Raw genomic sequence first — 26,784 nt, forward strand, 5'->3', positions numbered from 1 at the left:
TTACACCAAAAGAAAAAGGATAATTCCTTAAAAAATATGAAATAAAATTAATAGACAGAGCAAGCCTTTGTTTGTTTGTTTGTTTGTTTGTTCGTTTGTTTTATTACAAGTCCAAAAAGTATGTCTGACACTTTTTTTTTGTTTCGCATTTCTAGGATAATAATTATCCTTTCATTAAGCGAAAGAAAACATTTTACAAAATTACATTTCAATTTATAAATAAAATATTTTATTTAAATTACATATTTATCACAAACACTTTTGTAAGTATAATTTTTTTTTAATTGTTAACATTTAGAACCAGCTGAGAAGAAACTTAAAGAGATTTAAAATCATGTACTCTAAACAGAAACAGTTTTGACCTTCTTTTTTTTATATCTAGAACTAAGAAAAAGTTTATTTGGTCTTTCCACTGATCCATTGGGCAAGATAGCTGAAGAGAAGAACAAGTCCCATTGAGGTCATAATTGTGCCAGCACCTATAAGAAAAAAATTACATGTAATATTAATTAATGTTATTAACTGTTAACTGTTATTCAATGGATACCAGCTCACATACAACTAGCAGGAAATGAGAAGGCTGACCCACTCGCCAAGAGTGGGAGAACAAACTCACAAGTAAACTCTGCACTCTATCCAGAAGAAATGAAGAAATTAATTGTAAATAAAATAAATGAGAAATGGACGAGCTCCCATCCAAATCACAAGAAAGATGATGCTTACTATAAGCTATCCCGACAAGACCAACGTCTAATCTTTCGACTCAGGACCGGACACAACAGAATGCGACAACACATGTTCCGGAAGCTCAAAATTGGAACCAGTGAAATCTGCCCATGTGGAGTATCACCAGAAAATGCCGACCACGTCCTCCAAAACTGCTCTCTCTACCAAGAGGCCCGTATAAGACATTGGCCCCAAATCACCCCAATAGAAAGAAAACTATATGGAGAGCTCCCTGATTTGGAAACCACTGCGCAGTTCATCTCATGTATTGGTCTAGTCATATGAACACTCCAACATAACAATGAGAACGATGAAGAAGAAGAAGAATTAATGTTTATTATATGTCTATATGTTATAAAGTAATACCTAAGAAAGAGAAACAAAATTTCATTTTTACAATATTACAAATAGAGTTTGTATTATCTCATAAACTCAGAGGCGGGCCACATCGGATCCGCCAACGTGCAATGAATATTCTAGCCATGATTTTGTTTTGATTCTCTAAAGCAATACAATTTTCGATAGAAAGACAACAAATGTACCAGAATTTCTGCTTTCTGCTTATAGTACATTTATTGATTTGTTTGCTCAAGAGGATGTCGACTTTTTTTTTACCTTTTTAAGTTTTTGAGATCTAAATGGGAAAGACAGACAGACGGAAGGAAGACAGACCGTACAAAATAATAGCGGCTATTTGGGGGGCAGCTAAAAAGACATTGACCGGACTTGCAAATTAAAATATTTTGTTTAAATTGTTCATTAATTGTTTGACCCTCACATAGACACGCCTACTTGCACATATAGACACACCTAGATACACATATTGACACACTTACTAACACAAATTGTTATACATAGATACAGACATGGAACAACTACGAGCACATGAGAAAAACGTGTTCAAACTTTTTTATCAGACAGACAAACTGAAGGATAGGATATAAGCTTTGTAATTAAAAAAAAAGATATTAACTCCTTCTCTCCGTAATTATTTACCACATTCTGGTGGAATCAACGTTGGTATTGTCAGTTAGGAGAGAAAGAGTTAAGTCGACAAAATCTCCCACTAAGTCTGCTAATGATTAACTTTCTTTTCATGATAGTGACTGTCGTTTAGGCGTGAGTATCTGTTAGGTGCAGACGCAGTCTACCAGCCTGTGTAGTCCAATTGCCTTTCATCATTATGTTTGTATTAATATATTTAAATTTAACCTTATCGCGTTTGAACAAGACGGCAGGCTAGACAAGGACACAGCTGAGGAGAACCGCCCAGAACATAGTTCGATTGTGAAGAACTGTTGCGGCCCTAGGCCCCATTGGAAGTCAAAAGAATTAAAGGTTAAATTAAATTAAGTTAACCGCTTCAGATTTGATACTCTCGTATCAAAGCAAAAAGTTTGTAAAAATGTGAGCTGCCTATTGAAAGGAACTACGCATATTAGACTCACTAGTCATTTTTAACTTCAAGCATTCTAATTAAGTGACGCCCAACTTTCTTCAGCCCGCGGGCCAAATAAATTGACCGAATTCATGTCGCGGGCCACATCATTGCGAAAATGGAAAAGCAATAGAGCAGACGACATTTTGATTAGAAATAAATTGTAATCCACATTATCTCTATGGCAACTAGTTGGATGCTTCAAATTGCTTTACCAAAACAAACTTCTGAATGACAAGCTGCAATGCAAACACTGCATTCACACAGACATACTTTTTGTATTTTGTTTTTCTATTTATTGTGTACTCACAACATGGGCGTAGCCGGGGGGGGTTGGGGTTCAAAGGGAGACGGACTTTAGTGACTGATTTTTTGCTTTGATTTTGTTTATTTTAGGTGAGATTTTAATGCTAAACCATCACTTGCCCCAGCACAGCCAAGGGGGTTTTGATTTTAAAACCCCTACCGGGGGTTTTGAGTTTAAAACCCCCTAACAAGGGGTTTTGAGTTTAAAACCCCTACCGGGGGTTTTGAATTTAAAACACCCTACAAGGGGGTTTTGAGTTTAAAACCCCCTACCAGGGATTTCTGCAGTTAAATCCCCCTCTTCTATCAAACAAAACCAAAAAAAAAATGCAAACGACAATCCCGAAATTCCATGAGCACAGTTAAGGAAGATTTTGATTTTAAAACCCCCTCCAAAATTAACGATAAACCCCTCTTCAATAACAAAAAAAAACAAATTATGCACTCCAAATGTTTGAAGCGAAAAAATACATCTTCAAAAAAAATATAAAAAAAAAAACAATTTACTCACTCTAAAGTCTATGAGCGTAGCCAAAGGGGTTGAAGCTAAAAAATACTTCAATGTAAAAAAAAAAAAGCAAATGCTATGAGCGTTGCCAAAAGAGGTTTTGAGTTTAAATCCCTCTTCAGAAGGGTTTGATGCTAAAAAATACCTCTTCAATATAAAAAAAGCAAATTAAACAGTAAAATTATTTGAGCGTAGCCAAGCCAATATGGGGGTTTTGAGTTTAAACTCCTCTCCTCCAGATTAAAATCCCCCTACAGAGCATTTTCAGGTGGAAAACCTCTATCTTCAATATTATTCTAAAGCAAACTACAGTTATCAAATTCTATGAACGTAGCTAAATTTGGGTTTTGAAAAAAAAAAATAAATATAAGAACTCCAAAGATTTTTTAGTTTAAAACCCCCAACAGATGATAAAACTTCCCTTTTCGATAAAAAATCTAAAGCAAACTACAGTCACCTAATTCCAAGAGCGTATTCAAGAGAGGTTACACATTTATACCAGTGGTGGGACTCCATTAATAAAGTGCAGTGAATAGTCATCTGCCGAAATTGAAAAACACTAAATGTGGCTCAACAAAGATGGCTAAGACAGATTTTAGGAGTCAGTTATAGAGATCGGGTCTAAATAAAGGAAATCATATGCCGAACTGGAAGTTGACCCCTTAGTAAGATTGTGACAGAGCGTCGCATGAGGTTTGAGGGACATGCTCTCTGACAACTTGGAGCCACTCTTTCATGGAGGTCCTCAGAGAAGGTGGGAATAGGCTTTAGACATTGCCAGTGACAGTTTTTTGTGGAAACAGCTTGACGGCAAATGCGCCGAACGGTGCGGGAGGGTCTAAGTCAGTAAGAATAGCACACTAGGTTTGAAATAAGACTTTTTAATAGCAGGAAAATGCACTGTTGTTACCTCAGAATATGCATTTTGTTATCATTCAATACCAGAAATAGTGCTCTTGGCGGCTGGGCTCCGCCCCGCGCTGGAGGGGAGCTCCTAGCGCTCCCCCAGACCACCTTGCTAGCAATGGCTGGGAGTCAACAATTTTTCTAGGGCACAATAAACGTGTTCCGAAAGAATGAAGGGTCAGAATGTAATAAAGATTATGTACACACACACGTACATACATACAAATATTTTGTTTTCGTGTGGGAAGGGGGGCGGGAAGGGGGGAGAAAAAATCCCTCCCCTAACCCCCCCCCCCCGAAAAAAAATCCTGGCTACGCCCATGACTCACAATGATATATTTTACATTCCCATTTATTGTATTATGGAGAGACATTCTGACGGGGCGGATAGACCTGCATCGCTTGCCGGATGTGGCCCGGGGTAAGTATTTTTGGCATCACTGTTCTATACTGTTTGGCATCGTTTCACTTAGCACATCTCATGTTAAGATAACGATCTATTCGTGTTCAATACTAAACTGAAAGACAATAGAAGACAATTACCTGAACATTTCATGCCGTTCATTGCGTTCTGGGTGTTAGTACTAGCGGTAGTAGCAGCTGTGACCTCTGCATCTGTGCAACCATTGGCAGTTGTAATTGTCTTTAAACAAGTTAGGTAACTGCTGAATGCACTGAAAATGGACAGAAACAAATTTAAAAGCATACAAGGAAATTCTCCCTTTTTTTAATGACATTCTACAAATTAAATCTTCAGATACAGAAATATACAGACACCCCAGTATTTAGAATTGCCCTAAAAATGGAATACTAATACCAAAGAGGTAGGCGACTAAAGATCGCCTGGGAGGAGTTATTACTCGGTCTTTGTATTGTAAACATTAACGGCTAGTACTACCAAACTAATTATAGTTATAGGTGTGTTACATTTGAAATGTTGAACTTACAATAACTTGAAATAAGCATGAATATATCTCTTTGTCAACAAACTTGAATTGAAGTTTAATTTATATTTATACAAAGACTCAGCTTAGATGGAGATCTAGTAGTAACACTTATGAAATGATTATTTGCACAAGAATCACAACAAACACACATCTGCACTGAACTGTTTCCGATTTGTCTCTCGATCCACTCTCCTAATAACGTTAATTATGACAGACCATGCCGTGGTTTAAATCAGAAACCAGTCAGCCGAAAACAACAGCTTTCTTTTCCTCATTGTTACCTTGGAAACATGCACATAACACTCCAAAAGAGGGGGGATGTGTATAAGAAAGCTGAAAGAGGTGATTCATTACGGCGCCTAACAAACCCACTAGCGGCAATTGATCGGGGCTTTCATTAAGCATATAGATCAATGAAATAAGGATTAATCAGTTTGTTAAGCATATGTCTTCTTTTAAACAACCTATTTTTTTTTAAACAGTGCTGAAAAGGGGGAGGGCGGGGAGCTGGTTTGCAAGCGTGAGGTTTGGAGCTCCAGTATTTCAAATTGGAAAAGAATATGCATAATGTGCTCAGGCTGTAAACAAAGTCAATAGCGTTAATCCTATCTCACATATTGTTGTCTCGCATTGCTTTTTTTGTGGAAAACAAATAGGTGCCGGTATTTAGTGATGGATTGCCTAACTTTGAACTACTAATAAATTAAAAATAAACGTTAAAATACAAAAAATTAAAAAATGTTCCTCACATTTAAAAAGGTTCCGGTACGCCGTACTAGTGCGTACCGTCACAAAAAAAAGCACTAGTTGTCGGCATAAAAGTAAAATTTAAAAACAAAATCCATTTAATTTCAGATTATATTTAACAATGAATAAAACTTACATTTTATTTAGAAATATGCATATAATTTTCGCATCAGTATATTAATATTCAAAACACAAGTATAATACAAGATGTTATAGGATTCTACTTTTAACTCATTCAAGTCTACTTGCTTTCGCCATCTTCACTTGACTCTTCTTTCATCAGCTTTTCCTTTTCCGGTCTATGCCCCGCCCATTCAGTTTTAAATAAACTATTTGATCATTAGCTAACAAGAAAAACTTTTTAAAATAATTTTTAAAAAGACAAATACATCCAGTATGCAACTTAAAATAAAATATTTGTTAATTATTTTTTTATGTAGCTCAAATCGGGTATCAAACTCGTGATTTAGAAACACAGCTTCGTAATTAAATGATTCTGTCAATTAAGCCAGTGGTCGTTATATGAGAAAGCCATTATTTATTGGTAGCTTCATTACTCGTATCTGATTTAGAACTCTTTGAGATCTAGTCTAGTTCTAGATCTACTTCTATATCTAGAACCTAGATTTACGTAAAATATAAGTAAAGCTTAGATAATCTATCAATACATTACAGCAATTTTAAGTTTAATAATAAAAAATATAAAACTTTCTTATCGGTACACCACAATTATCTATAACATACGTTTCTATTGGATTATTCCAATGCTATAAATCTTAGCCTTTACCTTTAAATCCAGACCTTGATGACGATGCTCTCAAGTTTCCTGAACATTAAAGCTTACATTCGGAAATGCCCGAAATTGTCCCTTTAATAACACGAAAGTCATTTCAAAACCAATGTTGGATCTTGATCTAGGTCTCTATCTAGCCAATTTTTTTTTATTTGAAAACAATATAACGGTCAAAATTGAGTTTTCCCAAATGTCCAACGAGCTAGTAATTATTTTCTCAGCGACATATATTAATTGTTAAATTTATAGGAAAATCGTTAGAGCCGTTTTTTAGATCAGCCTTCCAGGTTCCTGGTTCAGGTTCCATGAAGATCTGACTTGAATAGAGGTATTTTACAAACAACATCTCACTTCTTAAAACCATTCACAAATATATATTGACACAATACAGTAAGATCGCGTAAGTACTTCACTAAATACTGAAACTATATCTACTCACGTGCATGTAACTGAGGTGGGGAAAGTACAGGTAGGACAGGCGGCATGCGCTGACTCTAACACAACTGTTAAGAATATTAGAATACTTCCGTTAGAGTTGATATATTTAGTTTACACATAGCAACCAAAATTGAAAGGCACTTAAGTGTGTGTATAGATCAAAGCCATGATCTTTATCCAATATCGGCCTTGTGGTAAGGTTTCAAGACCATTGCTTAGTTGTTCGAATCCTTATAGTTGGCAGGGATCTGAACGTTTTAGGATTTTAAATTTTATTGGCTGTACCCAGAGACGTGTTAGAATACGTAAAGGAGGTTGGTCGTTGTGCTGATTCCTCAACACCATCGTTCACATTTAGCTACAAAATATGTTTGTTTTTATCCATAAACTGTGGAGAGGAGTCTGGCCTTAATACACGAGCTCAAAGTTTCAATCACTTCTTTCTGCCAGTCCTCAGGGACTTTAGAAGTTCGCCAACAGAGAGGATCAGTCATTCTACGAGCTCAAAGTTTCAATCACTTCTTTCTGCCAGTCCTCAGGGACTTTAGAAGTTCGCCAACAGAGAGGATCAGTCATTCTATTGACAATGCATTGTGCCCCTTCTTATAGCATTTCTGCTGACGCCATTTCTAGCCATGGTGCTTTGTTGATCGGGTCTCAATCAAGGAAATCCTATGCCGAACTGGGAGTCGACCACTTAGTGAGATTGTGACAGAACGTCGCAAGAGGTTTTCAGGTCATATTTTATGACAAAATGAATTACGCATACCAAGAGTTGCAATGATATGGAGGCAGAAGCGTAGTGAGGGGGGGGGGCAAAGGGGGGCACAATGCCCAAAGCTACACCTTCAGGGGGGCGCAACACGCAGAAAGAAGCCAAAAAATAAAATTGTTGTAGATATTTTAGTTAAGTATTACATTGTAAGATTAGTTGTACCATATTATTAAATACCTTTTATGTATAAGCTTATATTTCTTTGCGATTTTCATGGAAACTGGAGGGGGGGGGCGCCAATAAAGTAACTTGACCCAATTGCACGTTTTGCTCACTCCGCCTCTGCATGGAAGTCAATATGAGGAAAGCGCTAACAGGGACGCTGATGTATAACTTGGCGCCACACTTTCATAGAGGACCCCAGGGCAGTGGACACCAGGTAGGAAGAGGCTTCAGATATTGCCAGTGACAGATCTTTGTGGAAACAGCTGGCCGCCCAGTGCACCGAACGGCGTAGGAGGAGCTAAGTGTAAGTAAGTCAACGTTTCGATAGAACAGATGATATTCAACAGATGATATTCAACAGATGATATTCGTGCTGCAATTGGTGATACTGATGAGTTCCTATTGTCAATAATGTTCAATAGGATGATCAGGCTAATGGTGTTGATGACGTTGATAATGGTTTAGTAGAAGTAATTTTAAAAGTATGTTAGAAAATAACTATTCAATTTGAAACTGCCTGAATAGTGGCTGCCTCGCTGACTTGACTCAGTATTAGTGATTAAAGGACTGAGAGGATGAATGATTCACTGATTACTATTGCTCTTTCAATGAATGAATAATGCAAACGAGACATAAAATCTGTATTTTAAAATTTAAAAAAAAATAAGAAAAGGTAACGAAACCAATTACCTGCAGCTATGACCAAAGCAAGGACTAACAATTTAGCCATGACTGTTCTTCGGCGATCTAAAATATAACATTGTATTTTTATATGACTATCCACAATAAGCCTATCTACAAAATGGTCTCTATTGTACATATAACAACGAAGATGTGACGTATACTTATGTAAGTAATTTTATATTTAATAATACCTTTTAATATAGGTCTAATAATAACATTCTGAGTATTATTCTAAGGGTGACATCGTAGGAAAAAAATGAAAGGATGCATCAAATTCATAATATGGAAATACGAGTACTGTGTATTTTTTAAACATATACAATTGGATTTTTTTTTCTCTCTCTCTCTCTCTCTCCACAAAATGCTAAGGTCTATCTATCTATCTATCTATCTATCTATCTATCTATCTATCTCTTTCTCTCTTATATGTGTGTGTGTGTGTGTGGCTTGGCTACCTATGAAGGGGCTCGAGGTTCGACATCCGACTCGAAGGAAAAACTTCTCCTCCCCCCTCCCCCACTGGTACACAAACGAGATTGGACCATAGCGCACTGAGCGCAATATACAAAATATATAAGTTTATTCTCTGTGTCTATCTTTCTCTAAAGCTATTAATCTAAATCTAAGTTTTAACCATTTTTATGTACACGATTTAAACACTTACCACAAGGGTGCTACTTGAGAGTCAAGGTACATCCACATTTCTAGTCATTGCGATGCCGTATATATAGTGTCCCCCAAACAAATGCAGCAGCATTCAATCTCTGGTTGCCCAGCGACTATTCAGAACAGTTGACAAAAAGTTGGTATTTCACAAGCGTGAAAGTTCAACTATCAAGTTTCAGGGACCATTGTTCACCTCGAATGTTAGGCCTAGTATGCAGATCTTTACTTATAGGCGGTCATTTTGTTTTGTATTGAACTAACACACAAATGTATTTTTCAATTTAAATGAAAATGTCTTTCCTTTGAAAATTATTAATTATCAAATTCCGTTGGAGTGAGAGTCTCAAATTCTCTAGTTAAACAAATGCTCTTTATTTTCACGCAAATAAACCGGCCCTATTTCGGTAAAGATAAAGGTTAAGTGACTTGACCGACATGTCAAATCAGAATTCGACAAGTCTTGGATAGTTTTAAGGAACGTGAGTTATGTTTTGTTTTCTTTCTTCTTGATGTAGGTGTCATCGTGAGACTTGGCATGAAGACTACAAAATAGAAACCGACAGAGCAATATCCTAAATATAGCATTGGGCTATAAAAGCTTGTCCAGGTCTGATGAGCCTCGTGCATGGGGGAGGGGGGGGCTCAGAAGTGTCCCTCATTTTCTTCCGGGATTTTCGGACCACCTCCCTTCAGGGAATATGCTACGATATTACCAATATTTTATTTTGTTAATTATTGAAATCCTTTAAATCATTTTTTTTTACAAAATTAATATCAACTCTGTCTGTCTGTCTGTCTATATGGTAAAAAGTTTGAACATGTTTTTCAGCCATTTCTCATTCTCGGATCAAGTTAAAACTTTACGCAACTATTCAATGACTTGACATGAATCAATCAAAAAATTAAACAATTAGTTTATTAATTGTTGGTGATTAATTAAATTGTTTGATTTCGAAATAAGGGGAATAAAATGCTACTTAGTGAGAGATGTGTATATAATTCCTAGGCACATTCCTCATCCCATATGCTAGGACAAACATGTACAAATACTCCTTCTTCCCTAGTGCTATTAGAGCATGGAATGGGTTACCTGAGCTAGCCAGGAAAACCAGTGACTTGGCTGAATTTAAGTCATTGGTTAACATGCATGACTGAATGCATGACGCGTAGGACGTAATCATCTCCTTTTTTGAAGTAACGTCTGTATTATATAAGAGAAGAGAAGATATATATATATATATATATATGGATTTAGTCCCCTTTTTACATTTTAACACGTTTTTCTCTCACTTCCCGTTCTCGGAACAAGTTGAAAGTTTGCATAAATATTTATAGTCGATAACAATACACGAATCAATTTAAAAATAAAAAAAACATCTAATCATTTAGTACTAAATAATAAGGGAATAAGTATCTTCGAAAAGGTTTACGCGCTGTTGTTCTTTTTTTTTTAAGTCGCTCGAGTCAACGAGTCAGAATTCGAACTAGAGGTTTCAAGCCTCCGTGATTGAAGACCGATGTGCTAGCCACTTAGCTATTCAAGTACCTTTGAAAATTAGAAGGTTTTATAGTCTGTTGTTAGTTTAAACTTTTAGTAAACGACCTAATTCTCTATACAAGGTTTATCTCCCATATATTCTATACAAAAATTAATAACAGTTAATAGATTAACAATCTGATTACGTTTATAATTTATTCGTGTGTTGTGATCACCAATAAATAATTGTGGAAAGTTTCAAATTGATCGTAGAATGGGAATGGGGAAAACTGACGTGTAAAATAATCCAATCAGACAGAATGAGTTGATAAAAGCTTTGTAAAAAGTACCAATTGTTTCAATGACGTAGTTGCCATCAATGACTCACATGGTACTCGCCAATGTTAAACTTACAATTACAGTACAAACCTTTGACACAAAGGCGATTCCTTACAAATCAGACCTTGTCGTCTATGGCGTAGAATCCGTAGATGACGTAAAGGTCATCTTTTTCAATGACCTACGGTGTCGTGTGGCCAGCATTTACTTTTCCTCAACTAATAAGAGCTTGACTCAGAGGCGCCCGAAGATCCCGAAATTAAAAAGTTCACCAGGATTCGAACCTCGGACCCCGGTACGGAAGTCAAACGCTTTACCGCTCAGCCACCGCACCTCACCCTTACGAATAAATATAGCAATTAATGTAATGAATTATATTATTATTATATTATATATTATCCTTAACAGTCACCATTCTGTCAATATAGAATATAGATAGTAGATAGTAGATCTGTTCAAAGAAGGGGAAAAACAAAGAACTTACAAAGAGGAGAATATTATAAGGTCTTCCTCAAGGCGAACTGATATTGTTGTTGTTACGAATCGGCAAACCAGCACAATATATTAAAGTTTTACTCACCGTTTAACAAGAGTCGTCCTTTATACAAAGGCTTACATTCACTATAATTCAATGAGCTTTTGACTTCTCTTTCTTTTTCTCTCTATTTCTTTATCTTTTTCTCTCTCTCTCTGTCTTTACCTATATCTCTTTGTCTTTCTCTCTCTTTCTCTCTCTCTCTCTTTCTCTCTCTCTCTCTTTGTCTTTCTCTAACTTTGTTTTTCTCCCTCTCTCTTTGTCTTTCTCTCTCTCTCCCTTTTGTCTTTCTCTCTCTCTCTCTTTGTCTTTCTCTCCCTTTGTCTTTCTCTCTTTTCTCTCCCTTTGTCTTTCTCTCTCTCTTTGTCTTTCTCTCTCTCCCTTTGTCGTTCTCTCTCTCATTGTTTTTCTCTCTCTTTTTGTCTCTCTCTCTTTTTGTCTCTTTCTCTCTCGCTTTGTCTTTCTCTCTCTCTCTCTCTTTGTCTTTCTCTCTCTCTCTACCTTTGTTTTTCTCCCTCTCTTTTTGTCTTTCTCTCTCTCCCTTTGTCTTTCTCTCTCTCTCTCTCTTTGTCTTTCTCTCCCTTTGTCTTTCTCTCTCTCTTTGTCTTTCTCTCTCTCTCTTCGTTTTTCTCTCTCTCCCTTTGTCTTACTCTCTTTCTCTTTGTCTTTCTCTCTCTTTTTGTCTCTCTCTCTCTCTCTTTGTCTTTCTCTCTCTTTGTCTTTCTCTCTCTCTCCCTTTGTCTTTCTCTCTCTCTTTGTCTTTCTCTCTATCTCCCTTTGTCTTTCTCTCTCTCTCTTTGTCTTTCTCTCTCTTTTTGTCTTTCTCTCTCTCTCTTTGTATTTCTCTCTCTTTTTGTCTCTCTCTCTCTTCTTGTCTCTCTCTCTCTCTCGCTTTGTCTTTCTCTCTCTAACTTTCTCTCTCTCTTTGTCTTTCTCTCTGTACCTTTGCCTTTCTCTCTCTCTTTGTCTTTCTTTTTGTTTTTTCCCTCTCTATTTGTCTTTCTCTCTCTCTCTCTCTTTGTCTTTCTTACTCTCCCTTTGTCTTTCTCTCTCTTTCTTTGTCTTTCTCTCTCTTCCTTTGTGTTTCTCTCTCTCTCTCTTTGTCTTTCTTTTTGTTTTTCTCACTCTCTTTTTGTCTCTCTCTTTGTCTTTCTCATTCTGTTTGTCTTTTTCTCTCTCTCTCTCTTAGTCTTTCTCTCTCTCTTTATCTTTCTCTCTCTCTCCCTTTGTCTATCTTTCTCTCTCTTTGTCTTTCTCTCTCTCCCTTTGTCTTTCTCTCTCTCTCCCTTTGTGTTTCTCTCTCTCTCTCTCTCTCTTTGTCTTTCTCTCTCCCTTTGTCTTTCTCTCTCTTTGTCTCTCTATCTCTTTTTCTTTCTCTCTCTCTCTCTTTATCTTTCTCTCTATCTCTATCCCTCTCTCCCTTTAATAGATAGATAGATAGAAAGATAGAAAGATAGATAGATAGACAGATACATGCATGCATACATACATACATACATACATTCATTTTGTAAGCATTTTTAACCATACTATTCATAGTTTTTAATGATACTTTTGAAGACTATCGTATAATCTGTTCTCTTGTATTTTCAACTAACTGGAAAAGAACTAAGAGGTTGATAAATCGTAACTATCTAGATAACAAAAAATATGTTTAAAGAAAACAAAGTATGTTAAAAAAAACAAGATTACAAAGAGAGTTTGTGTTACACAAACTCAGAGGCGGCCCCCGTCGAAGTCGGATCCCTGTCGGATCTGCATATTCGCAAATAATATTCAAAAGGTGATTTAATTTTGATAGACAAAAGTAATAATGTTTCAAAGATTCATTTGCCGTAAATTTAAATTTAAATTAAATAAAAAATAGTAGATTAGTTTTAGTATATTAAAACATTACAATTTTGATCAAAACGTTTGGAAATGAAAATCTACACTTTTTTTTTACACTTTAAGTTTAGAAATTGAAATTCTACATCTTAATCTAGTCTATTTTAGTCTAAACTAGATCTAGAAATTCTAGATCTAGAATCTAGAATAATTTTAATTAGAATATAAATCCAGATCTAGATATACTGTAATAAAAATCTAGATCTAGTTTAAAAAATCTAGATTAGATCTAAATCAAGATATCATTCCTTTTTTAAACGCGAATCACATAACGAGGCTTAATAAACATTACTATACCGAGTTCTTTTTTCATTTCATTTGAAGAATTAATTCCATATAACGTCAGAGGGAAAAAAAAACACTACGTCACACGGCCTAGCTAGACTAAAAATCGCCTTCATCATTACGAGCCATTTATCGAGTGTTCATAGACTTTGGTGCACCGAGTGCGTTCTTTAAGCATTTCATTTAAAGAATTCATTCCATATGACGTCAAAGGAAAAAAAACACTACGTCACACGGCCTAGCTAGACTAAAAATCGCCTTTATTATTACGAGCCATTTATCGAGTGTTCATAGACATTGGTGCACCGAGTGCGTTCTTTTAACATTACATTTAAAGAGTCCATTCATATGACGTCAAAGAAAAAAAATTCCATTACCTCACAATAGACTAGTACCGGTACCATAAAAAAATGTCTTTATTTACACGAGATATTTAACGAGGGTTCATAGACATTGGTGCACTGAGTTGTAATAGAATTTATTTAAAGAGGATCAAAGCCGCATTGTTTTTGCGTTTTGTCTGTCAGTCGGTCTGTCCGTCATCTTAATATAAAAAAACAACAACTAAAAGTTATTAAAAATTGATTAACCTTTATTTTACGTTTCAAAACATCGCAATAATTTTTAGGTATGAACACAATTGAAAAGTTTATATAATAGATTGTTCCGGATGTTTGTATAAATAATAAAAGAAAAAGAGAATTTCAGTTAAATGTAATACCGTTAATTAAATTTTTTGGATGGTCTCGTATAAAAATTAGATGTACTACAGCCATGTGGAGAGATTTTCATACCTTACTTTGGTGTTTGGATTCTGTTTTCCTTAAAAATCGGAACATAATATTAACGATAATTAGATTTTATAATGTTTTAGGTAGAAAGTTAAATGTACTGTAAGAGAGTAGTGAGTTAAAATATTTTTCATAAAAATCCGTAAAAACATTATTTCGTAAATGAGAAGATTATTTGTTAATTAATTAGAAGAGGGAGTTCAAACAATTATTTGGCGATAGTAGATTTTTAAATAAATTCGGAAATTTCTGGCGACGATTTGTAAGAAACAAAATCCGGAACTTTCTTTATCGATTACAAAACTTCTATGTTATGTTTTAGCAAGAAAAATAAATGTCTAAAAAGTAATTTTCAGTAATCAATTCTAGTAAATTACTTTTTTTTAAAGCCCTGAACAACCTATTGTCGATATTTTTAAAATTTGTTTAAAGATGAAAATACGGAACAATTTGATATTGATAACCAAATTATAGTGACGCATTGTCAAATAATATAAGTGTAATATTAGTAAATTATGCGATTTCAAACAATCATTAGGCATAATTCATGCTTAATAAAACAATATCCGGAACATTTTTACACTTAATGAAATATAAGTCAGTATAGAGATTTTGATTTAGCATTAATATGCTATTTACATAAAAAACGGAACAACATATTATTGATAATGTGTTTTGCAACGTTTAAGCATGGAAATTGAATGTAATATAAATTAGAAGAGCAAACAAACATTTTTTGGTGTTGATTAGTTTTGCACAAAAAAATCCGGAACAATCAATTTTTAGATACTTAAAACTATTGAGATGTTACGGGAGGAACATTAAAGTGTAAATCAGATTTTCAATAGCTTTTAGAGTTCTAGTTTTTTTTTATCTAATCGTGACGGACAGACCGACCAACAGACAAAACGCACAAAAATAAGCTTCTGTTATTTGGATGGGGGCACTAAACAATAAATAAATAAAATCTGATTTTTTTTTTAAAGTTTAAGGAATTGGTTTAGCATCTGATCATGTAGCGACGTTACGCTACTGCACGAAAATCGCTGCGTAAAAAGTCCATTTAAAAAAATGTGCGTTATATTTACATACAAGGTGCATTATTAGCCTTTATAAACAAACAGAAATGTTTTCTTTTAATTTTAGCAGCTAGTTGACCAGAAAAAACATCTTTAACTATTATTTATATTTGTTGTAAACATTTCGTGTACATTTTTAAAATATATTTGACTTAGTGATACTGAAAATACACAAAAATTGTCTATCTTTGTTAGCATATTGTAACATTGCCTCCCTTACATTTACGTAATTGTTTTAGAATTGGTGTATTTTTATGAAAAAATCGCTTGCATAATTAATTTTATAAATTAAACGGTTTGCTTTTAGAAAACCAAAAGTAGCCGTTGCACCTAAACTTTTCAAGCCGGATTTAATGATGAAATAATATTTTTCATATCTCTTCTAGTTTTCGAGATCTGAGTGTGACAGACGGACAGACGGACATTTTGCACAAACCTAATAGCGTCTTTTTTCCCTTACGGGGGCCGCTAAAAATGCGACTAGCTTCTATTTCCAGCAAGACATTCCGAATGTAGGTCTAAGTCTTTATAGGAAGAAAATCTTGATAGAAAATAGTCAGTAGCCGTATTTGATTAAACTCAAAATTGTGAAAACTTAAACACCACCAGAAGACGGAAATATTTATTTAGTTGACGTCCAGGAGACCCATTCAACGACACAAATAGGCCAAGCGCTTGAATTTCGTCACACTGGGCTATTCTACTACCTTGCTGGTATTTCGAAATTACACTATTTAAGCACACCCCCTCTGTGATTTGAAAAGATAATAAAGAAGCAAAGTGATAATTCACCAAATAAATACGTTTTTAAACAAAAGATATTCTATAAATACATAGCACACGTCTAATCGTATGATGAAGTTTGTTAAGAAAACTTTTTGTTTCGGAGAAAGTATGTTACAAATTTTAAAAAAAAAAAAAAAAAAAAAAACCTTGGGAAATTTCTGTAACACGCTATAGCTTTCTGTGAGTCTTAAAATCAGCAGACAAAAAAAATAGTTTTTTTGGTGCGCGACATGAAACCAAGCGCTTTACCATTCAGCCACACTCAAAGCTAAAAAAAAAATTGGAGCTCCACTCAAATTTTAAAACTAAACAATCAAAAGTAAATCATTGGTAGTAATTGGTACCTGTCTAAAGGGGCGCTATTCTATAGATTCATATCTCAATAAATAATGATTGGCAAACAGCAAATGAATTTATCAAAATTGACTCCCTGGTTTGACCTGACGCAGTCCACATTGTAGACTTTCTGAAGTCGAGAACTTAAATAAACAATGAACACTTCAGGGTAACTTAATAATTCGTCATTACCAGGCTCTCAAGTTAGTGGCTGATATATTCTAAACGTGTTAGTTAGTAAGTTCGCTCTCTGCTAAAGATCCCGAAAATATATGAATGTATTAGCCGTAGACATTTGTTTAACTTTTTTTTTTTTTTTACTTTGATAACATGTTTTCAATTGTTAATGGACAAGCAAAATATTCAAAATTTTCAAAATCAAAACCAAACCTTATATAATGCAAAGAACCGCACAATTACAGACATTAATCTTAATATTGCTAGATTTATTTTTTTCTACATAAAACAAAAGTAATTAATGACCACTAATCATTTATTAACTAATTGGTTAATTTTATTTTATTGGTTCGCCTATTTTCATCGACAAAGAATAAATGTGCAAAGTTTCAACTTGATCCGAAAATGGGAAGTGGTAGAAATAACCTGTACAAGATTTGTACGAGACAGACAGAGTGAGTTCACGTAAGCCTTGCTAAGAGCACAGCGTACAGAGCAATGAAATGAAAAAACTAAGAATTTTTGGTTTGTCTTTAAATGAATCCTAGTGCTTCTGACACTAACGCTCAAAAGAGCTCTATCACCTGCAAATCTAAATAAAACATTTATGGGAAGACATTTTATTTATGTAGGTTGAACTCGGATAAACGAAATAAATCTGACATACGAGTTAAACCTATCACATGAATTACTCTGAACCGAAGTAATTCAATTAAAAGAAAGATTGAATAGAAGCATATTCTCTTTAAGGCAGTTCGGAAGGCTTATTGTACATTCTATTTTGAATTTTGGAATCCTTATGGCGCCCCTGAGTCCACCTGACCTTAGTTGGGGTAAGTAAGGTGGTTGGTTGTTATGCTGCTCGTCAACCATTGGCCAAAGAAACAGATGACCTCAACATCACCCGCCCTATAGATCGCAAGGTCTGAAATGGGAATTTCACTTTACTCACAATGTCTTTCTCAATAACATGGAAACCTAGTTTGACTGTCTGCATCTTAGAGCTGGCTACACACACAACAGAACATCAAATCCACTTCTTTTACGGTCATTTAAATTTCTTTAAGTTCAGCACAAAAAAAAACTTCTGTGTGAAAATAGCCGCCTCCATACCTTTTTATTCCTTTCTCTTTCACACACTCTCCCTTACACTCCCTTACTCTAGCGTCATTGGGGGAATTTGGGGGGGGGGGTGCGAACCACACCGAGTGGAACCCATCAGGGTGTGACGCACTAGTGGAGGAAAAATCATTTTTATTGTTCACCAAAGAACACAACTTTTTGGCAACACCTGAAAGGGGAAAATACGTTATAAGCTTTGTGTGGTCTGTCCGTCCGTCTGTCCCGTTTAGATCTCGTAAACTAGAAAATATATTGAAAATCCGACATCCTAATATTTTAGAACATTCAAAGTTTTGATTCAATGGCTATTTTTTTCTTATTTCTGAAAGCGAAAATTATTTTTTTTAAATCAACTATGCAAGCAGTTTTAACATAACGATACACTATTTTAACAACTATTCACTATTAGTAGGGGTGCACCGGATAATACTTTTTGATATCCGGCCGGGGCCGGATATGACCGGATAGTAAAATTTGATATTCGGCCGGGGCCGGAGCCGGAGCCGGATACCTAAGTGTCTTGTTAATAGCTTGTGTTGCTGAACATTTTACGAAACTGTTAAATAACATACCTATATTGGTTGGTTTTATTTTTTTCCTTTTATATACGTTATTGTTTTAAACTCTGTTACTGATTGATTTATTCAAGCTTAATAGTATTTCTAAAAATCTGTATAGCATGAGTGTATCTGTGTGTATGTACGATGCCACCAACTGTAAAGGATGTGTGTAGGAAGGTCAATGTAAATAATCTTAGTATATATTTAACTAGTTACTAATGTAAATCTCATAAGTAAAGTTCAATCTGCCTTGTATAATGGTCGGATATATGTGTTCATGAATTTCAGACAAACAACCTGGTCAGATATACCTAGTGAGCCTACACATGTAGTCCTAGTGTAGTGTGTATAGTTGTTTGTGTTAACCATCAAGCATTGTTTTTTCCTTGAGCATACGTACGCAATAGAGTTGGGTGTCAGTCAAAAAAGATAACACATTGGCATGGTCAGTCAAGCATGTAGATAAATTATACCCGTCCACTAGTTAGAGGTCAAGGGTTTTGTTTTTCTTTACACTCCAGCATATTGTTTCTTTGTTTGCTAGATCTAACTGCGGTACTGTTATTCAATTTATTTTATGCGATTTTAAAATTTAATGTAAGGTTTTCCGTTATTTATGTGTAAAAGTCGTCCTAGCCTGATACACAATGGCTAAGTACGCATCTTAAGTAAAAAAAAAAATAGTAATAACAAGGAGTTAATTGACTGTCACAAATTATTAAGAATATTATTATCAAATCAAGACATATTTGCAGGAATAATATTCAAGTTAACACGTTAGAAAAATTATTTAGCCGTAATATTTATTGACAGTGTAATATCCTTTGTTAGCACGCTGTGTTTTCTCATTCTGGCTTAAAAAAATGGTCAATGTATATCAATAAATTGGGCGTCAAGGACCAAAGAAATAAAATAAAGAGTAGGGGGTGTTTAGCTCTCCATTTAGAGATAGCCCTGGTCGTGTCTTCTACAAAATAATTAGTTACTGGCTTACTGGGCTATATAATCTCGCGGTTTGTGTTCTGTGTAGCTAAAGGTCACTCGTTTAGGTGTGTGTGATCTTTAGTCCAGCTTACTAATTGAGATTTATGTTCAAGTAACTCGGCACACTTGAAAAGGTGTGGCCTCTAGCCCAACCACGTGATTAAGATTTTTCTCCAAATAAGCAAACTCTTTGTTCGGATACCCGTGTAGATGTTTGGCTTGAAATCCAGTCCACACCCCCCCCCAAATTAATATTAACTACTTAGTAAACAAACATAGTTCCCTCGTATGACCTCTAGAGAGTGCTTACGTCCATCGTATCTAACTTGTGGTCACCTGTCAATCAATGAACTCAGTGTGATGGACTAAACAAATAAAAGGGGAGGGAGTTGTTCATCTGGAAATATACCTAGTTACCTTAGAAGGTGTGGCTATTGTAGTCCAGCCCCCCTAATAAAGATTAACTACTTAGTAAACAAACTCAGTTCCCTCGAAAGGTGTGACCTCTAGAGAGTGTCAATACGCTGACATTAAACCTACGTCCATCGTATTTAACTTGTGGTCACCTGCCTATAAAAAAAAACTCAATGGGATGGACTAAACAAATAAAAGGGGTGGGAGTTGTTCATCTCTACCTCTGGAGATATACCCGCACAGCTAGACAGACGTCTGGTCAGCATGACGTAGTCAAGGAATGTAGCATTTTAACATGTTAACTAACTTACTCAAAGGTCGAGACAAATTGAAAAAAAGTGTCAGCCATTGCTGCTCTGTATGTAAAGCGCATTTATGATGTAACGTTTCATTTCTATTTATATTAAGTTATTAACACGCCTTGTCTTATAATAAACGATGTTTGGTGCATATTCATAATGGCTCTATTTTTAAGCACATTATTTTGTTTGAATATAAACATTATTACATTCTACAACAGACATTAATTGAACGAGATCCACTTTATGCATATTAAATAGGTGTATTTTTTACTATCCGGTTTACTATCCGGTAGTGATATCCGACCGGAGCCGAATAGCACCGGATAGTAAAAAATGCCGGATATTCGGCAGAAGCCGGAGCCGGAGCGACTATCCGGTGACCCCTAACTATTAGTAGTAACAAACATGGGAGGCTATTGGGTAAGGGATATAAATATTTACTATATTTGTAACACATTTATGCAAACGGTTTTAAATTTTTTGTCCGACGCCGCATGCAGCCAGGTGCTCTCTTCTATGTCAGCCAAGGAAAGTTGACGCTAAAGATGGTCTTTGAAGCGTTTCCGTGGGGCGCCTCTGTTACGTCGACCACCTTTTAGCTCACCAAAAAAAGACTGCCTTTGGCATACGTTCGTCTCCCATATGGGATACTTGCCCTGTCAAGCGTAACTGTCAGACCATAAGAAGTCCCTCTATTCATAAAAGTGGTACATATGTGAGCAGGTCAGGCAGGCGTGAGTGGGAGAGGACCTATTCTCTGCTGCTCAACATTAAAATTTACCAACAGTAGGCAGATGTTTGCGCTACTGGGTGGGCTCAATCTGTGCACCTCGGTATGGTGACCAAGGGGCTAGAGTCACCTAAGTAACCAGACAACTAACTATACTAACTTAACTAAATGAAAACAAGATAACAAACTTTAGTTTACGATAAATAAAACAAAAAGAAACTTTATTTACATACAAAATAAATCAATAATAAAATATAATATATACACTAACTTGACTAATCACTACTATTGAACCCATCAACTAACTAAAACCCTCTAAATCTACACCACTACAAACACTAACAAACTAACCAAAACAACTATCTAACTAAATCACTACAACTACTACCCTAGACCTAGATCTACACAAACACACTACAATAAACTAGTCTAGATCTACAATATCCTACTACTATAACCAACCCATAACTCTAATACTAAAACAAGAACATCTTAGCCTGAGTACACTTACTATTAGTATTCACTAAGAACAGAAACAGACTATAACTTATTACTAAACCACTAATAAGGCAACACTACAGAATCAAAATAACACTAGCTTCCCTAGAATTAGATCTACAGAAACAATAACAAAACTATCAATAGCAGAAACAAAACAACACTAGATTCCCTAGAATTAGATTAGATATACAACAGCAGTTATAAGCAGCAGCTATTTCAGCAGAGTAATTGCAGCAGCTAAAAGCAGCAGCTAAAAGCAGTAATAATAGCAGGCCGTCCCAGGTACAAGGATAAAAATATAATTAGACGACAGACCACAAAGATCTTCAGCTGTCACACAGACAGATATGGTACTGACCACTGGTCAAATGTACACTCAACTGTTTTTTGACAGCATGTAGTACATCACTTTTATACTATCCCGCACTAACCTATCTAAATATGCGGAAGTACAATTATAAAATCTGACACTAACCTATAAAAATAAAATATATAAAAATAGATCTAACCTATTACAACAAAAATACATTTAAAAAATAGCTTAAATTACATATAAAACTTGCTCTGGGAGCGCAAGCTCACACATAATTAAAAAAAAAACAATAATTAATGTTTCATATTATCGCGTGAACTGCCGCGAGTGGTCCCTCAAAGCACTGAACTTAAGGAAGGGGAGAATTTTATTATTTTTTTTACGGAATTGTTTTTTTTTTCCTTGAGGCTTGGAATAAGAGATTGACATTTTACAGAACAATTAGATCAATTAGATAATCATTATATGACATTAGTTATGCCTGGTTCACATCGAACTTCTCCATCACTTTCACATATCCCTTGGTCTGCTGAACCGTTGGGGCACCACACAAAATCTGTCAACCTTCTTTTTGCATTCTTCTCCTTTGATAGAATTTGAAAATATTGAAACCTACCTTTCTACCCGCCTGGGTAGACCACTTAGGGAGCCGATTTAGAGCTTGTGTTTCCACACAAACTGTCTTTGTAACCTGGTTTCTAATTTATTTATTTTTTTTAGAAATGATTGAGGCTAGAATTTATCCTAGATAACCTTGCATGTGAAATTAAAACCATCACTTCAAATATAACTTCAAGAGCGTAAGGCTAACCCAAACATTTTATCAATGTACCAGCGGCAATTATTTAAAAAAACAACATTATTTCATATCAAACTGGAGGCGCGGGGGCAGAGTGGTAGGGTCCCTGGCTCAAATTCTGGTGATATTTTATTCCGGCATCTGTAGGGCGGTTTGTCGTTGTGCTGGCTCCATGGCCCGTGGATCACAGAAACAGATGCAAAGCTGCATAATTTACCTCGATGCCCGTGCAAGACTCTGGACACACAAACTTCCTATAGAACAAAAACTATACGGAGAACTGTCTGATCTGGAAAACACTGCGCGGCTCATCTCATATATAGGATTGTTGATCTGAACCCTCCGACATGTAAAATAAGAACAAAGAGGAGGAAGAATAATGGCAATCGAGTACAACAAGATAATTACCAATGTTAACAAAAATACAATTTATTAAACATTTTTTATTATTCTCTTCACATTGTTTGTGCGAGAGGCGCCTGCAGGGGAAAAAAATATCCTTCGCTCGTCTAAACAGTCCATTGTCCAATTGTACTATCGTCCAGGTCACGTCGTCTGCCTCTATTAAATCATCCTGCTAAGCAGCTAAACAATAAGATACTTCTATTTGTATCTTCTTATCTTATCTTATATAATACACACGTTACTTCAAAAAAGAAGATGATTACGTCCTACGCTTCATGCATTTAGTCATGCATATTTACCAATGACTTAAATTCTGCCAAGTCACTGGTTTTCCTGGCTAGCTCAGGCAACCCATTCCATGCTCTAATAGCACTAGGGAAGAAGGAGTATTTGTACAAATTTGTCCTAGAACAAGGAATGTGCCTTTATCTTTGTGTCTTTCAGAGTATTTTATTAAATTTTGTTTTTGTATTTGAAGATTATGGTTCAGTGTTTTATGTATAATTGCTACTTTACTTTTGAGTCTTCTGTCCTGAAGGCTTTCTAAGTTTAGTGATTTTACTAAAGGTATAAAGGTGGAATTAATTTGTTTTAGTTTTTTTGTTACTCTTAACAACTGACATTTTTTCTGGGTGGAAAGACATGCTCCAATTTGATTCCCATTTCTGTAATTCATCTAATTCTCTTTGTAAAATATCTGTGTCTTGTGTTGTTTTTATTGTTCTATATATTATGCAATCGTCTACAAATAATCTAACTTTTGTTCCTGAAGTAATGCAATTTGGTAAATCATTTATGTAAATTAAAAATAATAGTGAACCCAAGACTGTTCCTTGAGGTACAACTAAGTTTACTGTTATCGGTGTTGATTTAGAGCCATTTATTATTACAGTTTGTACTCTCCCTATCAGAAAGTCTTTAATCCACTGATGCAGTGGACCATTAACCCTTAAAGTGCTGAGCTGTTTTACAATGAAGACATACAAAAGGAAATGACTATATTCGTGTTTAGAGGCTATGCTACCACACGCATCTTAAGGGTTAATGCCGAAATATTTTAATTTTTTAAGCAAACTATGGTGGTGAACTTTGTCAAAAGCCTTAGAAAAATCTAGTAAGATAGCATCTATTTGTTCATATACCTAAACCTTTTGAAAAATCATCAATTAGTCCTATTAGTTGTGTTTCACATGATCTAAATTTCCTAAAGCCATGTTGGTATGTGGTGAGGACATTAAGTTTGTCCAAGTGGTTTATGATGTTGCTACGTATTATGTGTTCTAGGATTTTACATGTGATGCTGGTAAGTGATACTGGTCTGTAGTTTCCTGGGTCAGATTTTCCTCCTTTTTTAAATGGGGGGGTGACATAAGCTTCTTTCCAGTCCTTTGGTACTCTGCCCTGGTTAAGCCATGCCTGAAAGAGTATTTTGAACACTGGGGCTAGCTCATTGCTTAGTTCTTTGAGTAATCTAGCTGGAATACCATCAGGTCCAGAAGCTTTATTTGGTTTGGTGTTGGCTAATAGTTTTTGGATTCCATTTTCTTGTACTACTATATCTTCTATGTTGTCTACTTGGTTCAAATTAAGTAATATATCTTTGTCTCCTGGGGCTGAGAATGCTGATGCAAAGTATTTGTTTAGGATGTTTGCTTTAGTTTCATTATCATTTGGCTTCATCTGATTTTTAATATACTGCTTGTGTATCCTATATGTATTAATAATGTCGGCCTTATTTATTTGGTTATAGAGCGGCTTAATCGGATCTATGGTGACTCTGACGATATATATATATATTTATATATATATATATATATATATTTATATATATATATATATATATATATATATATATATATATATATATATATATATATCATGTCTATATTTACTTGTTGATTACTGGATTCTATTCATTCTTTTTTAAATATATAACAAAATGTTCATTTAATAAGGGGGGTAATGACCTTTTCTTATGGTTTAAAAATGTATGATTTAGTGAGTTATATCCCTTATGACCTTTTTTTTAATCTTATTTTTTTTACCAAAGTTATCATCTTTTTCTCTTGTTTGCGTCTTTCTCTTATATTATTACACACACGCGCATTATCTCTCCTCGTCTCTTTCTCAATTTCTTTTAATACATATATGTGTTATATTTGTTTGTCTTTTCTTTCAACAAACTTACCTCTTAAATTACAAAAGTCTTCAACTTTTAAATTATTGTTTGCATTTTTTAAATTATCGGTAAGAATTGACGTGCCGTTGTAATTCAATAGATTATGACGTATTTTTATTCTTGGTCTTTAAAAAAAACCAATTAACAATTTAAGGACCTGGCAATGTAGTCCCGATCGACGCTACAGTAATATCTATTGGCACAGTTGATGTGGCCTAAATTGACTTTTCTTCCCCTCCAACCAATTGACTTCTTGGTGTGTGTGTGTGCGCGTGTGTGTGTGTGTGTGTGTGTTTTCCCTAAGTGATAGGTGCCTGATCGGGCGGGCGGGTTCAAACCCTCCCCGCTCCCATCCTCCGTTGTCCTGCGGTGAGGTTTGGACTAGGATGTAAATTATCTTCCACTCTGAAGGAACATCCGAAGCATGTAAGACATTTGACAAACGTGATGAAGAAAGGCAGGATTAATTTGTGAAACTTGTAGTATCATGCAAGATAAACGTCTCTGTCATCATCTATGTTAAGACAGGGAGACGACTCAAGGACGCCGGAATGTAGAGACGTGTTATGATAGTGAGTTAGATTTGTTTAAATATCAGTTTATTGCATCTCATGTTGAATTCGTCTCTATAGTAATAAAAGTTTATGTTTAGTTTTCTTTAAAAAAAGAAGTTTGTTTAAGTAATTTCAAGTTCTAGAATTAAAAACATAATACACCTACATCGATTTAGTTGTACTAGTGATCTGGTGCTACAAGTCAACGACTGATCAACAACAATGGGTCAGTCTGCCACCACTTCATCTTTACCTCCTGTTAAAATAATTCTGAATCCTGCCTTGCAAACACTAAATTTTCCTGATTCCATAAAAATGGTTCATGTATGTCTGAGTTCAATTTATTTTCAATTAATTTTAACTTAACTTTGAAATTTCTCACAAACTTAAGACTTAGAATAGACGCTCTAAATAACGTCTTAAAATTACTCTTTTAGAAATTCTGGTTATATACACAACTAATACGGAACCTCTCCACTGACATATTGAAAATTGATAGTGAGCAAAAGATGGCCAACTCCATATAATCTCCATCTTCTGCTTTTGTTGACGGGTTGTCTACCTTTGATTGATTGATGAATCATGTAAGAGATATAGACCTGTATTTATTTTTCTGATTTCATTGGCTGTAGGGTGAATAGACAAAGTGTCAAGTTGAAATGAACATCGAATGTTTGATATGAACAATATAGAATACGAGATGAAATAGATAAATATACATTACAGGTAATTAGAAACAATGGTCCATGATACATAGGTATACATCTGTCTTTCTCTCTATCTCTCTATCTCTCTTTCTCTCCTTTCCTTCTTTCTCTCTCTCTCTCTCTCTTCTCTTTCTCTCTCTCTCTCTCCTCTCTCTCTCTCTCTCTCTTTCTTTCTCTGTCTCTCTTCACACTCCAACTATTTATCTTTGTCATTTTTTTTTCTTTCTTTTTGTCTCTCTCTATTTTTCTCTGCATTGGTTTCAATTCTCACGCTTCTCTTTCTCTCCTTCTTTTCTCTTATTTATAAGCGAACCCAATGAGTCTTATAAGTCAGAGCAAGGACTTTTAAGTTGAATCTAATCTATAAATAAATCTCTTAATAATTTGAACAATAGCAAATGACTTAATGCTCTAAAGTACACG

At 35.1% G+C, this 26,784-nt stretch overlaps 1 protein-coding gene across 1 annotated transcript; it reads right to left on the minus strand.

The window, feature by feature from the left end:
- Nucleotides 1–241: 241 nt before the first annotated feature.
- Nucleotides 242–9,655, minus strand: LOC106057847 (uncharacterized). Its single transcript, XM_056015332.1, has 5 exons — nucleotides 9,098–9,655; nucleotides 8,440–8,496; nucleotides 6,811–6,874; nucleotides 4,428–4,558; nucleotides 242–479 (listed from the first exon to the last, which is right to left on the minus strand). Exons 2-5 carry the CDS (start codon nucleotides 8,477–8,479, stop codon nucleotides 397–399), a joined length of 318 nt encoding a protein of 105 aa, XP_055871307.1. The 5' UTR covers nucleotides 8,480–8,496; nucleotides 9,098–9,655; the 3' UTR covers nucleotides 242–396.
- Between the last annotated feature and the right edge of the window lie 17,129 nt (nucleotides 9,656–26,784).

The sequence above is a fragment of the Biomphalaria glabrata genome, chromosome 17 (genome assembly GCF_947242115.1).
Source record: "Biomphalaria glabrata chromosome 17, xgBioGlab47.1, whole genome shotgun sequence".
NCBI lineage: Eukaryota > Metazoa > Mollusca > Gastropoda > Planorbidae > Biomphalaria > Biomphalaria glabrata.